This window comes from Tachypleus tridentatus, chromosome 2 (genome assembly GCF_004210375.1).
Source record: "Tachypleus tridentatus isolate NWPU-2018 chromosome 2, ASM421037v1, whole genome shotgun sequence".
Taxonomy (NCBI): Eukaryota; Metazoa; Arthropoda; class Merostomata; order Xiphosura; family Limulidae; genus Tachypleus; species Tachypleus tridentatus.
Genome location: NC_134826.1, coordinates 92,443,121 through 92,459,215, shown reverse-complemented (window position 1 = coordinate 92,459,215; position 16,095 = coordinate 92,443,121). Strand labels below are relative to the sequence as shown.

The window sequence follows — 16,095 nt, the reverse complement described above, 5'->3', positions numbered from 1 at the left end:
CTCGTAACAAGATCCAACTGATATCCCACACTTCAGCAAGCTACCTGACAGTTAGACGTCGATTTGCCCGCACCACGGTGTTGATTTTGTTGACGTGTGGGTCATCAGTTGACGTGGAAGGACGTCCAGGACGCTCATCATCTTCAATGGACTGTCGACCATCCTTAAAACGTTCATGCCATTTGAAACATGCCATACGCTTCATAGCAACATCACCGTAAGTCGTGTTAAGCATAGCAAAAGTTTCAGTCGCAGATTTTCCAAGTTTAACAGAAAATTTCACAGCAAGTCGTTGCTCCTTCAGGTCATTCATTCTGAAATCTGCCAAACAAAAAATTGCACTTCACTTAAAACCGCGTAGCTAATACACAAATGAAGATATCTGCAATCGGGAAATGGCGTCGTAATCAGCTTATCTGTGCGAACCTAGCGACACCAAGAGGATTCCCCTGGAACCAACTGGAGCTGCGCAATTCAAACAGTCTGCGTATTTTTTAACAGACCTCATATAGTTAAGACATAACCTAAACTAGTAACTTACAGTCTTTTTGCTCTATGAAGGTGTAAACCAGAAAGTTTAATCCACACACTGTATCCTCCTATCATGTCCTTTCTTTCAAATAATATTAGTAATTTTCTCTGGTGTATGCTATTGGGTTATTTATATAATTTTATTGATTTCTATATGAGAATAGCTCTTTCTTCTGATAAATTTTGAATAACTTGGCCTACAGATTTGTATAGCAGCTGTCCCCTAGTTACCTCGACCAGGTAAGAGAATTATTTAAAGTCACTTGTAGCTTAGTTAAAAAAGCCAGGTAAATTATAATAGTTTGAGGTGATTTTTTTTCGTGTTAATATATTGTGTTTTTAAGGCCTGCATGATGCATTTGAAAATAAAGGGCCAGTGTTATTCCAAATGGAAGTGGACTGAACTTAAAAATGCAATTCCCATGAATTCATTGGAAAAACTTTGTGAGCGCATGGGATCAAGCACATGAAGAGAGACATACATCAAATTTGGTCATTCACAAACCAAGCTGGAAAGAGGGAGAGGGGGAGAAAAAAATTCTCCATCCAAAAACTGAGACAATTAAGAAACATATGATGGATGAAAGGCTGCTAATCAGGTGCCAGTCACAAGAAAATTTGTTAAAACTCTTGATGGCCTGTTTCTAACAAAATAAATCTGACACTGGCCCCTCCAGACAAGGTAGGCTGGATCAGGTGGATGTTGAAAAGCAACATTAGAAAAGAGGGCAAAACTAGATAACAAATATCACAAGTTTCATAAGAGAGGAGATTGAGGATTTTTTTATTAATTTCCTCATAAAGTTAAGAACTTCAAACTTTAAAATTAAATTTATTAATTTTGTTTTCTTTCATTCATTTACAATCAAGCAGTTTAATTAAATTTTGATTGTACCTTTCTAAAAAGTTATGGCATGCACACTTTGAACTGCCTGTGTGCATAGTGTCGTGTTTAAAGTTTAATTGAAGGGTTGATTAAAATTATTGAACTTGTATATGGAGAGTTAAACAACTTTATTATTTATGTATGTCAGTAAATTATCAATAAAATGTAGCTTAAATTTAAAATGCTTACATCATTGTAGCTTTAACAACTTAAACATTCTCATCTTTCCTTTTTCTGTGTCATAGCATTTCTTAGTTTTGAGTTCTCGACAACAGAATTTGATAACTTCAGTAATAGGTTTCTGTGGTTTTTAAACAATTATAAACACAAACTATATGTAATTGCAGGCAGATTATTTGCTATTAAACTTTACATGGTTGATGGAGTAACCAGTTGAGTCGATTTTACTCTACATAAATCTTGGGTTGTCATTTAGTTTTCCCTCTAACTGTTAGTTAGGGGAATTTTTAGTTGATAGTGATCATATTTGTCACACCAAGTTCTTAAGGAATTTTTCTATCTATGTATTTAGCTGGATAAAGTATAGTAGCTTTTGGACATTTTGTATTGGTGACTGATATATTTCTTGTGTTCTAGAATACATTTCTGAAATCTACATGATTTTTTTTTTTTTTTCCAAACTCAAATTTTCGAGAGTTAATTGAGCTTATTGACAATTGTTTTATATTTTTGCCTGATTTAACGGGAGCTGTATGAACCAGTAAATACTGCATTCCCTTGTATTATGTATATATTTTATTCACTATTAGCCTTTTTTACACAAAAGAACTAAAATGTAAAAATGAGTAACTTCTCAGCTTAGCCTAAAAAATATCTTGAAAATGAAAACATCCAAAATTTCATAATCTCTGGTATATGTGAAACATAAAGCCCGACCACCATGCATCATTTACATTAGATCAGTGAGAAATAGGTAATGGGTTCCCACTATGACTTATTACTTTTCTTCCCCAAATACAAAGGACAGTAGTAAAACCATAAAATTCAAGGGGGAGAGAGATATGAAAAAGTTAGCAAAGCAGATAAAACTACAACTTGGAACTTTGAATTTTCAACAAATACTGCAGTAATACAGAGAAAGAAATAACATTATTTGTTGTATTTTATATTTTCTAAATTTTCATTTCACTGTACATTGATGAATTCACTGTGGTTAATGTTAAGGTTCAGAAAATGAGAAAATATAAAGTTTTCTCAAAATTTTAGGAATTTCTAGAGATTATGTAAATAAAATATGAAACCAAGAAAAATGTGTTTTGTTCTAAGCATCAGAATAATCTTTCACTCAAATTGACTTGGTAAAGTTTCATAAATCCACAGACAAAGTTTTAGTAAAAATACTTTATTAAAAATCTGATTTTATTGTATATTGACAAACTTGTAATGAATTGTAAAACCTGAAAAAATGTTTTGAAGGTACATAAAATAAATTAAGAATTATGCTAAACACTAACTACTTTACTCATCAGGAAATGACAAGCTGGAATTTTGTGAAAACCCCCATAGTGATTTTCCTAAAAATAATTATGAAGAAATAAGTGTGCAGTCAGTGCAGTGCCTTGGCTTTTAGTATGTATGCAGTGTGTTTGTTTAGTGAGCCATGTACAGCTGTTTTCTTTTGTAATTACTATGTTATTTCGCTAAGGAAAATTGCCTTTTAATCTGATGTCTTATGTTTGTTTTTAAGCAAAGAAGACTGAATACAATGTATTATTAGCCAAAATATTTGTGTCTTTTTGCAATGGGTGCATCCAGCACAATAAGAGCTCTCAGTTTTGATAAGTAGCTGTGGAGATTTTTTCCACAGCATGATTCAATTTCTTGTCATTTTACTGACTGACAAGGAAAGACTGATAATAAAGTGAGCACTATTTGACAGTTGTAATTTCTATAAGAACTGTGAAAGGGGAGACATTCAATTAAACTCAGTTTCTTCAACATGGAACAAAATCATTGTATGCATATAATACCAACATTTGTATTATAAGTGAAATCACGCTTGTTTGCTGAGAACACAATGTTATATAATTGATAGATGAAAACCTTGACTTTTTATTGGTTATAGGTAATGTATGCTTAAATGTAAGAGAGAACTATTAAATCTGAAGGAGGAGATGTGACAGAGTGGTCAAATATTCTGTTTCATAGCTCAGTAAGAAAACAAAATTGAAAACTCTAAAAGTTATGGTTTGTCTGAGCAATTACAATGTTATATTTAATATAATTTACATTTAATTTCATACGTTTTGGAGGGAGAGATGCCTAGAGAAAATGTCTCACCAGGGGAAATTCAGATTTTTTTAAATATTGCTTTGTAGAATTAAGAACTTAAAATGTATATTACCATTAAAATATAGATTATTAGCTATGATTTTATGCTATACTAATTGGTATATCATAAAAGGTAGTTTAATAAAATTTTGAACTGATCCTGTAAACAGTAGTTATGTGGTTTCTGTTCTTTATGAATGTATAAATATATAAAGCATCAGCTCATACCTTTCTGATATCAAAAATAGTTTTAGAATGAATGTCATAGTCAGTTTATTTTTGTAATCAATTTTTTTTCAGCACAATAGACACCAGTTTATTGAGTAATATTCAGAAACTTTTCTCTGAAAGAATCGAGATTTTCAGTACTGTGGAATTTTCAAAAGTATCAGTGATGACAGGAATCATAAAGATAAGTTTAAAGGTAAGTTTTATATCTTTTGAAACCAGTGAAATACTAATGTGTTATTTACATGAGAAACTAATTTTTGCATGAATATAAAAAATACTCCTGCTTTATCTAAGAAGATTGATTAGAAGAATCTGAGGTTAATTAGATGACTGAGTTTGAGCTAAGGAAATGAACATATTAGATATGTGAAACAATCTTCATTGGTTCAAAGCAAATACACAGTTGTGAGTGAACACTTGTGTAGACATTGAGCAGCTGCTTTCTAAAGGAGTGGTAACTCAGCTAATAGCTTTTGTCTCTCATAGTCTTTTCATTGACATATTCATTATGTTGACCAAGCAGAAGTGATGTGAATCCAATGCTTTGTACTTACAGGAAATGTTGGATTTACCTAGAATGTCTTCAGAACTTATTACAGACTCTGAAACATCTTGAACCTGGACTTTTATTATGGTTCAAATGATTGCTCAGCAGTATTCTTTATCCATTAACTCGTGTCAACCATTTAACCATGTGCTAAATTACAAATGTAAATGTATTCATCTGTTTTCAATAAACAGTAATAAAATCAAAAACATTGACTCAGGCTATTACAGAGGCAAAATTACAACATCTAATTTTGAAAATTTATTGGATGTATCTTTTCAAATTACCTCCAAATTAAAATTATAAGTGAAATATTGATGTTTAATATTAGTTTTGTATGAACTTAATAAAAATGGTAGTTCCACCTCTGTGACACAGCAGTATGTTTCTGGAGTTATTTTGCTAGAAACCTGGTTTTGATACCTGTAATGGACAGAACACAGGTAGCCCACTGTTTACAAATGAAAAAGGTAGAAATTATAGGATTAAGTTTTGGTCTTTGCTTTCTATTGTAATTATTATTGAGATGATGAAAGTAATTAAATATCTAGCTTGTGAAGACACAAAGCTTATTTTTCGTTCAGCTAATTTGAAAACAGTGAATTTTTAAGTTGGTGATATCAAGAACTATAAAATCCAGCTATCAACATGGTTTGTTTGTTTTTCACAATTTGCAAGTTTTTGAGGCTGACAAAATTGTAAATGTATCACCTAAACCTGGGATTATTATACTTTTGCAATCTATATTCAATAGAAATACCTTCCTTCCCTCCTTGCTTAGTTGTACTAGTTTGTAAAAAGTTAAAATTTCTGATGATATTTTTAAGCATCATAAGAAAAAGTAGAACAGTTGATTAGTTGTAAGCTATGGAAAGCAATGACATGCCCTTTTTTCTCAATCATAAAAAATTGTTCAGAACTACTACAAGGCATGCTTAATTTCACACCTTGCTTGTTGTGATTTAGAGATAAATATTTCAGATTTAAGGTGAATGGCACACATGGACTTGTAGGTCTTTACAGTAAAAACATAATTGTGATATGTTATTAAATATTAATATGCAAAACTTTACTATTTAATTTAATATTTTAAAGGTGTTTGTAAGACTGAGTGAATAAGAATAAAAGATAATCTGTTACTTATGGCTTTCTACCTTATGTGTACTGGGGTAACATACAAACCCCATAGTTGCCTCTCACACTTCCCTTCCCCCATTAAATGTCTTGTCTTACAGTGCTTGAAAGTGTCTTTTAATGTCTTCTGCATGTTATTGATGGAAAGTAATGAGATTCCCTCTTTTCTTATTTTACTGAATTAAATGTTTTAGCAGTTAATTTTTTGTTTATAAGATCTCACAAATTTGTAACTTGTGGCCATTATCAGGTTGATCAGTGCTAAAATCATATTTGCTCTTGGACATAAATAAAGAGACTTATTTTTTGAATGTGTACATAAATTAGCTTAAGGAATACATAGATAAATTTAAGTATGAAATAAACACTAGCTCTTTATACAAGTTTTTAATACCTTTCTTTGGATAAAATGGCTTAATACTTGATGTCATAAGGCCTGCTATGGTATATTATGAAAACTAACTCTGATGAGTGGTTACATGGGTCTTGCATAAGTGTATTAAATGTCTGTCATGTAGTAGTGTTTACTGTATTATAAAATGACCTAATAAAATAATATTTCAAAAGTTCACATAGGCATTATGCCATGTCTTTAAAATGTTTGTGTTTTTGACATGATGACTTTTATTAGTTATTAATGTTTATTAATGAAAGGTGAGAGATGGTATTATGTCTACCACTGGGTTTTAAAGGTCTTTATATGACATTAAATACTGCATGTATCAATTATTTTATTAGGGTAACAAATCAAAAGCATGGCATAAACAATTTCTTTTACATTGTATGGAATAGTATTTTTAAAACATTATTTATTATGTAGGGAGAGAATGTGGCTGTAGTATAGCATTCAAAGAACCTAATCGAAAAAGAAAATTGTGTTTCAGGAACTGCTCTGATTCTGGGAAAAAGGCTCAACTCCAAAAGTTTAGCACATTGTCTTTCAAAAATATCCACATGACATTTTTTCTTTGATTGGAACTAATTTAAAATTATGTTAAACAACAAAGTACCATTGTAATGAATTTTTTTAACTTTAGATTGGAAAACTTTAAGGAAAAAACTAAGAAAAGTTTCACGAGATGCATTATGATTCACAAGATTTACTGGAGTGTAGATCATGTTTGCCTTAGGAAATTAAGCTAACTACAATAAAAACATTAATAACTGTGCATAATTATGTATTGAATACTCAAGATATAGATAGGATTAACAATATTTACTGCATAATAATTTATATTTTAAATATTTGCAAGATTTTTGTTTCTTATTTTATTTTAAGTTTTTGCATATACTCTAAAATAATTTTCAAGTTCATCAGCAACAACTGTTCATTTCTCCTATGGTTTAATTAATATATACTGTATTGAATAGTATTCTCTCAAGTACAGTAGCCATTCTAAGAAGTTTGTAGTTCACTTAATGTTAAGTACGTTATTTTGCTTATAAATACTTTTTTGTTCTTTTTAACATGTATTTTCTTGTAATTATAATGATTGATTTGAAGGATGGTGAACATTTTCAGACACCTCCTTAGACAATCTAATAAAAGCATAGATCACAACAGGTAGCAGTTCAGTAACAATTTAGCTGTTTCTGTTAATAGATATTTTGGAATTTCAGAAGGAAATTTATTTTTAAAAATGTATTAAAAAGAATAATATGTAAATATATATGATGAAATTAATTTAAATAAATAAGCCATAATCAACCAGAGCATTGTATTCACACTTTAAGAAAAATGTCCTACCCTCTGCAATGGCTTGCCTCACTTGAAATAAATTATGTGGACACTAATCAATATAGATGTATAAGAATATATATATATATATATATATATTTTGTTTACTTTGATTGAACCAGTAATATTGATTTTACTTTATAAAGACTGTCACAAATTCATAAATCTTCCATTTTCTACAACTGCAAACCATTATTTCACCAGTGCTAATAAAAACAGTTGACATGCTTTTTATTTGGTGTAGTGTAAATTAATCTTAGAAACTTTGTCACTCTCCTTCTCTAAAAAATTTTACTCCTAACTTCCAGTATGACTGAAAAATAATGAGGAAAACGTTAATAAGGATATATCTTATGGAATGCAAATTAATTTAGATGTTCAGCATTACAATGGCTCAGTTGATGGTTGCAGGAGTCAATACGGATGGGTAAAATCAGTTCTATGTTCATTAAATTACTTCTCTAGGATTCCAAGTCTATGGATAGGTATGTAGTTTTCTTGAAATTCACCAGTTGCATTGGGATGGTAATTGAAGATCCTGGGTAACTTTTGATTGGCTAAGATCCTAAGGTAATCAATTCAGATCATTGTATTATGTAATGATGCACGAAGGATGAGTCCTGACCAATATGCAACACATAACCACTTTCATCTTTCACTGTCAGAACGATGCTTTTATCGTTGGATTCTTCATGGGACTGCCTTCTTAAATAGGTGCAAGATGACATCAGAAATAAAGTGAAGCATGTCTCATCTGGCTCTGTAACTCATCTCCTTATGCCTTTAGTTTTGTTGTTATTATTGTAAATTATATATATACAATTATCATGAAATGCCATTTTGTTTAATTCCCTCTTAACAACCTTCACAAATTTCAGTATTATTTTAATGTAAAATTGATTTATACAGTGATTTACGGAACTATAGTCCATCATGTTTTTTTCACAGTTTACTCAATGATCGGTGGTTCCTGTCAAATAGGATAACTGATTGGGTATGGTTGTTTTTAACTGTTATTGTTTACTTAGACAATTTTCTTGAAGATACCACTTTTACCATCTGATCTTCCAATGATTTACATTGCTTTGGTCCCTTAGTCAGATAACATTTGAAATAAGAATGCCAAAAGATTGTAGAGAGTTTTGAACAGAATGGCCACACCTTCTCCTTCATCAAAAACTCCTTGAAGAAGACCATGACAAAAAGAAAAGATCAGAAAGTCACCACTACTGCCATCATTTACCTACCATACCTGCAACATTTCAGTGAAAACCTCAAACACATAGCCAAGAAATTCAACATAGAAGTCCAGTGGAAATCCTACAATACCTTAAGGTCCATTCTGGTAAGAAAAACAAACAGCGACCTACCAAAGAGAATCTCAAAAACGTCACCTATGAAATTTTCTATTCCTGCAAGGATACATACATTAGAGAAACAGGAAGAAAACTCGCGACAAGAATAAAAAAACAAAAAGATAGTACAAGACTCATGAAAACACAAAATTCAGCCATTGCAGAGCATGTCATGTCAACTTGACACAGAATAAACTGTGAGAAAACTAGAAACATCGACACAGACAAATTCTGGAAGACAAAATAAATCAAAGAATCATTTTATACTTGCACTATTAAACCTTCACTAAACAGAGATTCTGGATTAGAGGTGAGTAACCTGTGGCTACCATTGGTTGAATCTATAGGAAGTCTCTCCTCCAATCAGAAACAGTGATAATACAACCAGTCGTAACACACTCTCCACAATCCACCAGGACACTATAAAAGACCCACAACACCTGACACACACACACACACTGACCTGAAGACGAATAGCGGAAGACTTTTGAAACGTCATTCTCCACACTTGTGTCTCCACAACAGGCAGTTGCCGTCCATTCTACAAAGTTTCATCATTTTGTTTTGTTTTTTGTCTTCTATATAACTTTAAAAGTATTTAAATGTGTGAATTTGTTTTGTTTCAGACTTTCTTAGAATGTGTTCGACTAAGGACGTTCAGTCGGTATGGACTACAACAAGTCCAAGTTGACACTCATTATTTGCAACTATACTTTTGGAGATTTGTAGCAGATGAAAAGTAAGAGTTTTACTTTATTAGTTATATAGTTTATTATTGAATGTAGTTCCAATAACAAAAATTAATGGTTTTATAGTAATCTACATTTGTTACTGGTGTTTTGGTGTTCCAATTGCCACTTACAGCATTTAGAAGTTGGTACTTTGTGAAATGGCAAGCAATTTTAGATAATGCAGTAGCTAAAGACTATATTGAGATGACTTCAAAAATAAACGTGTATGTAAGTGAAATGATACTTTATGATGAAAAAGATCTTATGTTTTTTTTTTTATTTATTTGTACATATATACTTGATTTGTTCTGTAATCCTAATCAAATTGACAATAGTTGATTCTGTAAAACATAATTTTTACTAAACATCAATATGTATGAAAAAGTCTTCCTTCCTGTTTATTTCTTGGTTTTGGTAATGTGTGTTTTGTTTTCATCAGCAAAATGTATATATCAGAATCAAACAATCCGTTAAAGTTAATAGTTAAGTGAGTCAGGTAATGATTCATGTTGTTGCATTGGGATGGTAATTGAAGATCATGGGTAACTTTTGATTGGTGGAGATCTTAAAGTAATCAATTCATTTTACTATTTAATGATGTAAGAAGGATGAGTCATGACCAATGTTCACTACAGAACCACTTTCATTTTTCACTGTTGGAATTATGCTTTTATCGTTGGCTTCTTCACAGAACCAGCCTCCATAAATAGATCCAAGATGACATAAGAAATAAAGTGAAGCATGTCTCATCTGGCTCTGTAACCCATCTCCTTATACCTTTAGTTTTGTTACAGTTATTGCAAATTATGTATGCAATTACCATGAAATGCCATTTGGTTTAATTCCTTCTTAACAATTTTCACAAATTTCAGGGAAATTTTAACGTAAATTTGGCTTATACAGTGATTTCTGTAAACTTAGTCTCTCATTTGTTTTCTCACACTTTACTCAGTGATATACATTTACTATTAATCAAGATAAGGATGGCTTGTAGAATACTTTTCAGTAGTTGCAAAATACAGACAATTTTACAAGTTCCAGTCTTGACATTAACCCTTTAGGTGTGCTTATTGCCATACGACTATTACATAATGTAGTATGAATTTCCCACTAGAAATGGGAATGAAGTAAACAAAATCAATAATCAAATTGTAATCTGTAAAAGATACATATTTTAGTGCTGATTCATATCCAACTTCCAGCTGAAATTGTTTAATTCATGTGAGAAAATGGAAACAACTCACTACAGTGTTTTCATACTTGAAATGACAGTTGACCTGTGCAAGCTGACAGTAATTCTAGCTCTGAACCTGAATTATCTGATAATAATTTTGAGTGCAATATGACTGATACTGATGCAAATAACTACAGCAGTAATACTGAATCTGGGCCTGTGAGTAAAAGTGAACTTGGTGACAGTAGTTATGAGGCTCCAGTTTATAAAAGGGCTAAATGTCAAGCCAGATCTCATGAAAATGGAGTAGGATGTAATAACAATGTATATGTTTCCATTGCTAATATGTATTTTGAAACAGTACACCCCTAAGAAACTTGATAAATGGGGATTCAAGATTTTAATATTATCTAAGTCAAAAAGTGGATATGCTCTTAAATAGTCACACTGTGTAGGTAAAAATGAAAATATTGCAAACAAGGATGGTGATGATTTATCAGTCATCCCCTATATTTGTTCAGAATATAATGGCATCATACACAGTGGTAAAGGACTTGAACTGTAATTACACTGCACTGTAAGGGCTTGGACAGTTATTACACTTATATCTTCTTGGCTGAAAAATTGTCTAATCAGACAAAGGTATCTAATCAATTACAGTAAATTTTAAAAAACCAATTCCCCAGCCGCCAGGGTTCTCCATCCTCGAGCCAAGGTCTGGCTCACTTCACTTTTCGCTGCTTTCGTCCAGTTCTCCCGTCCTTCCTCTCACTCACAAATATTTTTGAAATGTTAAAAATAAAGTAAAAATTCCATGGATATTTTAAAACATTTCTCACGTAAGGAGACGAAGAGGAACTACAAAGTTCCTGAACACCCCAGTTGGGGAGAGAACTCTTCTGATTTCTCTCTCTCTAAACTGAACCCCTGCCACGTTAGTTTAGTTTAGTTAGTTACTGTCTAATCAGGGTATGACAATGTATGGTATTGTGGAAGTGATTTGCCATAGAATGCTGCCAGTTTTGAAACCTGCTGTTTAACCTGTCAGAAAAGGTACAGATCCTCTGTTCACGAGGAAAGGAAACTGATCACATATAGTTGTTTTATTATTTCATTGTCAGTACTTACAAATAACCTCCAAAAAACTGATTTAGAGACACATAATTTGCATATTCAAAAGGGTTCTAAATAATAACTGCAACATAGCAATAGGTTAGTAGTAACTCTTAACTGCTTATATGAAATCAAGTGATTTATGTGTACCAAACCAGAAGGAAAAAGAATAAACTACAATTTTTTCAAATATGGTAACCATATTGGAAGTGATATCATCAGATATGAAAATTATATCAAATTATCTGCATAATTTGAACCTTCAGGTTGTATTATTTCCATAGGAGTCTTGAGCTGTTTCAAATGGTTGTAGAGGTACATTTGATCAAATTAAACATTTACACAAACCTATATATATTAAAATACGTTCTTAAAGGATTAAAAGCTTGGTTGTTAAATTTTAAATGGATATTTATTCTTTGATATATTTTTGTGCTTAACAGTCTCATTCATGTGTTGCTGGATGAAGTTTTGGGAAGTACACTTCATCGTTGTCTTGACCCAACATTAATGGATACTGGGGTAAGAAATACTTTACAATTTAATAATTAATAAGACTGAATAAATTTAAGAATACATTTTCATCAAACACTGTAATAGTGACTTGTTTGATGTTGGAAAATTGTGCAAGATAAGTTGTTTTTTTATCCTATATGAATGTAATATTACAGTCTAAAGGTCATTAATAGCCATCAACATACCACATGTTGTGGAATTTTATAATCAAAAATGTCTAGTACAATTTGAGATATTACTGAAGTATAAAGAAAAATACACCTGTAAAATTCAGACTTGAAACTTTAAATTCGTGCATAAGTATTGACAACCAAATTTACAATTCCTAGTTTAAATACGACACATCTAAATGTACGAGGTTTTACTTCTTTCATTGTTATAATGTTAGTGGGAGATTTATTTTGCCACAAGACATATACCCGTAAATTTACTTTTATAAGTTAATGCTTATGTCATGAGATACATTTAGCTTGGGCTGGCAGTTACAGATTCTTTATCTTGTATTTTTTATCATGCTTACTAAGCACACTGAAGTTACATTGTGAAAGTCATATTATTGGGATATTCAGAAATATGTTATACAATTTTCACTTACATAGCTGTAATTCCTTCTATTCAACTCAGTAAGAAATTCAAAATATAAAGATATTATGCTACAGTAAGAACTTATGAGAAAAATATATTAATGTTTATTATAATAAGTTCTGTTATCAGTGTAAGAAGAAATTTAAGAAAAAATTTTTATTCTATGATTTTTTCATAAGTATAATACTATAAAAAATTTAGTTAAATGAAAGTAAATTGATAGAAAATTATTACAGAATTGTTTCAATAATTATATTTATGATTTTATTGGCAGGTTGTAGAAGTCATCTGTGACCGAGGATAGTTATTCAGAAAAACAGTTCCCTATTGTAACTAATTTATAAAAAGTGTTAGTGTGGCAAGCAGAAAATTGTGAAGAAATTAGATTTAATAACTACTAGTTTCATAGAAAACCAATTGAACAACAGCAGTTTCATTTTTAAAAAATTGCATATAATCAGTAGAGTAGTTAGCAAAACTTGCCTGTAACAAATGAAATCAAGTGACAGGTCATAAACAGTGGGAGAGAAGTGTTTATGTATTTCTGGTGAATTTATTATTCATAGTACAAAATATTAAGTAGCTTCAGTGAGTTTCCAAGTGACCTGGGCTTTGTAAGGTTTTAAACACTGAGGTACTAAATATATTATGTAAAAATTTGAAAATGTATTTAGCTGTGTCTTGAAGTTAGTCAATTAAGTTTATATATATAAGTAAGGTTATATGATTCTTTAAGATTTGTTTTCACTGTTCCAGATCCAATGTATGTTTGATATTATAAGAAATTAAATCCTGAGCTGACACAAAGTGTCATGAAAAGTCTATTTAACAGTAAAGTCAGGAAGTTCCATTTTAAGTTGATTTGATACTGACTTGAGAAAAAGTTTCAGTAGTAATTAATTTATACTCTCTTCACTTCATTTCATAACTTCCTAGTATGTAAAGGTTCAGGGAAGTAGTAAAAAATAGCAGTATGCATTATATTAATTTTGTTTATTATTATAATAAATGTTTTTCTGACACTTAAGGAAGACACAACTTGTCATTCAGTTTCAAGAACTTAAGAGTGAAAGTAAAGAATACTGTATAGCAATATATGTTAGCATGACTGTATCTGAAATCTCCTGACCATCAAATAACCAATAAAAGTTTTAAATTTCTTTATAAAAATGATGTTTTTGCAAACTATGAAAGACAGTTCTTTGGACTACACTGCACTACCATTATTTCATTTTTACCTTTATTGTCTCTTCCTTATGTCATGTGTTTTGTTGTTTTTGTATGTTGCAATGAAAACATTATTTTTATCTTTTGTCAGAAGTTTGGAAAATATTGTAAGGGTAAACATTATGACCCATCAGATTGCAATCCAACATTTTTTTGCAAAATGTCATCTGGTAGGATGTAGTTTATGTACCTCATTGCATTTGTGTAAATGGTGAATGTTATCACATCTTTACTGCAAGAATGTGCTTATCTAGCATATATCTATTTCATATAGCTTATATGGAACAGTGCACGTACATATACTTCAGCCAGACTTCTGATTGTACTGGCTATAAGCAATGTGCTTATCAATCAGAAAGTAAAACTATCTTAACCACACATAAGTTTTTACACCATTTCACTGTTGCAAAAGCAAAACACTAATTGAAATGAAAGAGGAAGGGAAAACTGTAAAACATTAGCTTAAATTAGTGCGACTATGTAAGATTTGTCTGCGAATTTACTAATTCAGTTTTACACAAATTGCAACAATTTGTTTTTGTATTTAATTTGTTCAACTTCTAGAACCTCCTGAATAAATGTAAAAATGTGTTAGTAAAACTTTATATTTTATTTTGTTATTTTCTCTAACATAATGCTTACTGTAATGACATCAACAGTGTAGAATACAATAGAAGTTGAAAAACATGAAATAAATATTTATTGCATTTCTCTCTTGTCCTAAATGGCTGAATATTGTAACATATACAAGCTATTTATTTTTCCAGCCAATGCCAGTAGATTTTTTAGATCTGTGTTCATTTAGTTTTGTTACTTTACAACTGTATTTAGATCCTCTCAAAGCATTCTAAAAATATCCAAGTTGCAAGCTTTATGTGGACAAATGATTGAATTACAAGCACAATGCTGATGCTTGCACACAAATGTGTGCTGTGATATTGACTATCACATGAATTTTAACTTTTTTATCTAGTTTAATAAGTTTATAACTTTTACATTTTAGTTACTTTTATTAGTAATAAGTTAAACATAAAAACATGGTATTTAATATTTGCATTTGTGGGCCCCCTTTTTTTTTGGCACCTGACTGTGTACTACAAAATCTCATCACCTGTCCAAATTTCATCATATTGTACCAGATCTTTTACTAGATATCTGTTTTTGTTGCATTCATTCATTTCACTTTTTGTTTTAAACAAACATATTTCACAAGCATTTATTATTACAATTTGCAGCTTTTGCAGTAAGATTAATATTTAGAACAGATATGACGTTTTAATAACTGGTGCGATTATTATCAAGTGCACAACTTTTTACATTAAATACTAAAATGTTCTGTAAGTGCTATTTTGTTACAAGTTTAAGCCTTTAACCCAAGGAAATATATTTTAAAACTAGTATGATGTTTAGATCACTGGTGCGATCATTCTCAAGTGCTTGAGCATAATCACACCAGTGATTGAAATTTATTTTAGAAATATATTTCCTTATTATAAAAACCATAACTTGCAATACCAGTGTAGAACCACTAAGAGCAAAGAATAATTCAATTAAGCAATAACTCTTTCCCTATAATTTAGACTATGGTTCATGAAAAAGAGAATTACTAAAGGAGAGTGTTCCAAAGTTAAAATGCAACATAGAATAGTTAACTTTCTATGTGGAATTTGTTCCATCTGAGTTCCTATTTTGAATCCAGTTGCAAGCAGTAATAACACATTTTACTTTTGTCTTCGCCACACTGTTAAGCAACTGACAATGTTCCCTCACTGACAATCTTAAATGCTAGCCAATAACACAATGCATAAAACCAAACTGGTGCTTACACAAATAAAAATGAAAGTTAACCCTAACAGAGAACTTGAGGAGCTCTCACATACAATTTAATGTTATTCAGAAATGAAATATATACTGTGTGATTCTGTGAAAATCCCAGTAAAATATTATCCAAATCTCACAAAAAACTAGTAAAAATCGAATGTGAATATATGTAAAGTTTGTAGAAAATCTATGTGAGTTGTATTTAAACCTTATA

General features: G+C 30.8%; 1 protein-coding gene across 7 annotated transcripts in view; it reads left to right on the top strand.

Annotated features, from left to right (window-relative positions):
- Positions 1-14,771, top strand: part of Vps51 (vacuolar protein sorting 51) — an 87,706-nt gene extending 72,935 nt beyond the window's left edge. For 4 of the 7 annotated variants that reach the window (XM_076489456.1, XM_076489454.1, XM_076489457.1 and 1 more), the window contains exons 18-21: positions 4,010-4,133; positions 9,341-9,453; positions 12,176-12,254; positions 13,108-14,771. In XM_076489456.1, coding sequence (XP_076345571.1) covers positions 4,010-4,133; positions 9,341-9,453; positions 12,176-12,254; positions 13,108-13,137 — 346 coding nt within the window. In that variant the 3' untranslated portion in view covers positions 13,138-14,771. The other 3 variants (XM_076489459.1, XM_076489460.1, XM_076489461.1) reach the window with 3 other exon arrangements.
- Positions 14,772-16,095: the final 1,324 nt, after the last annotated feature.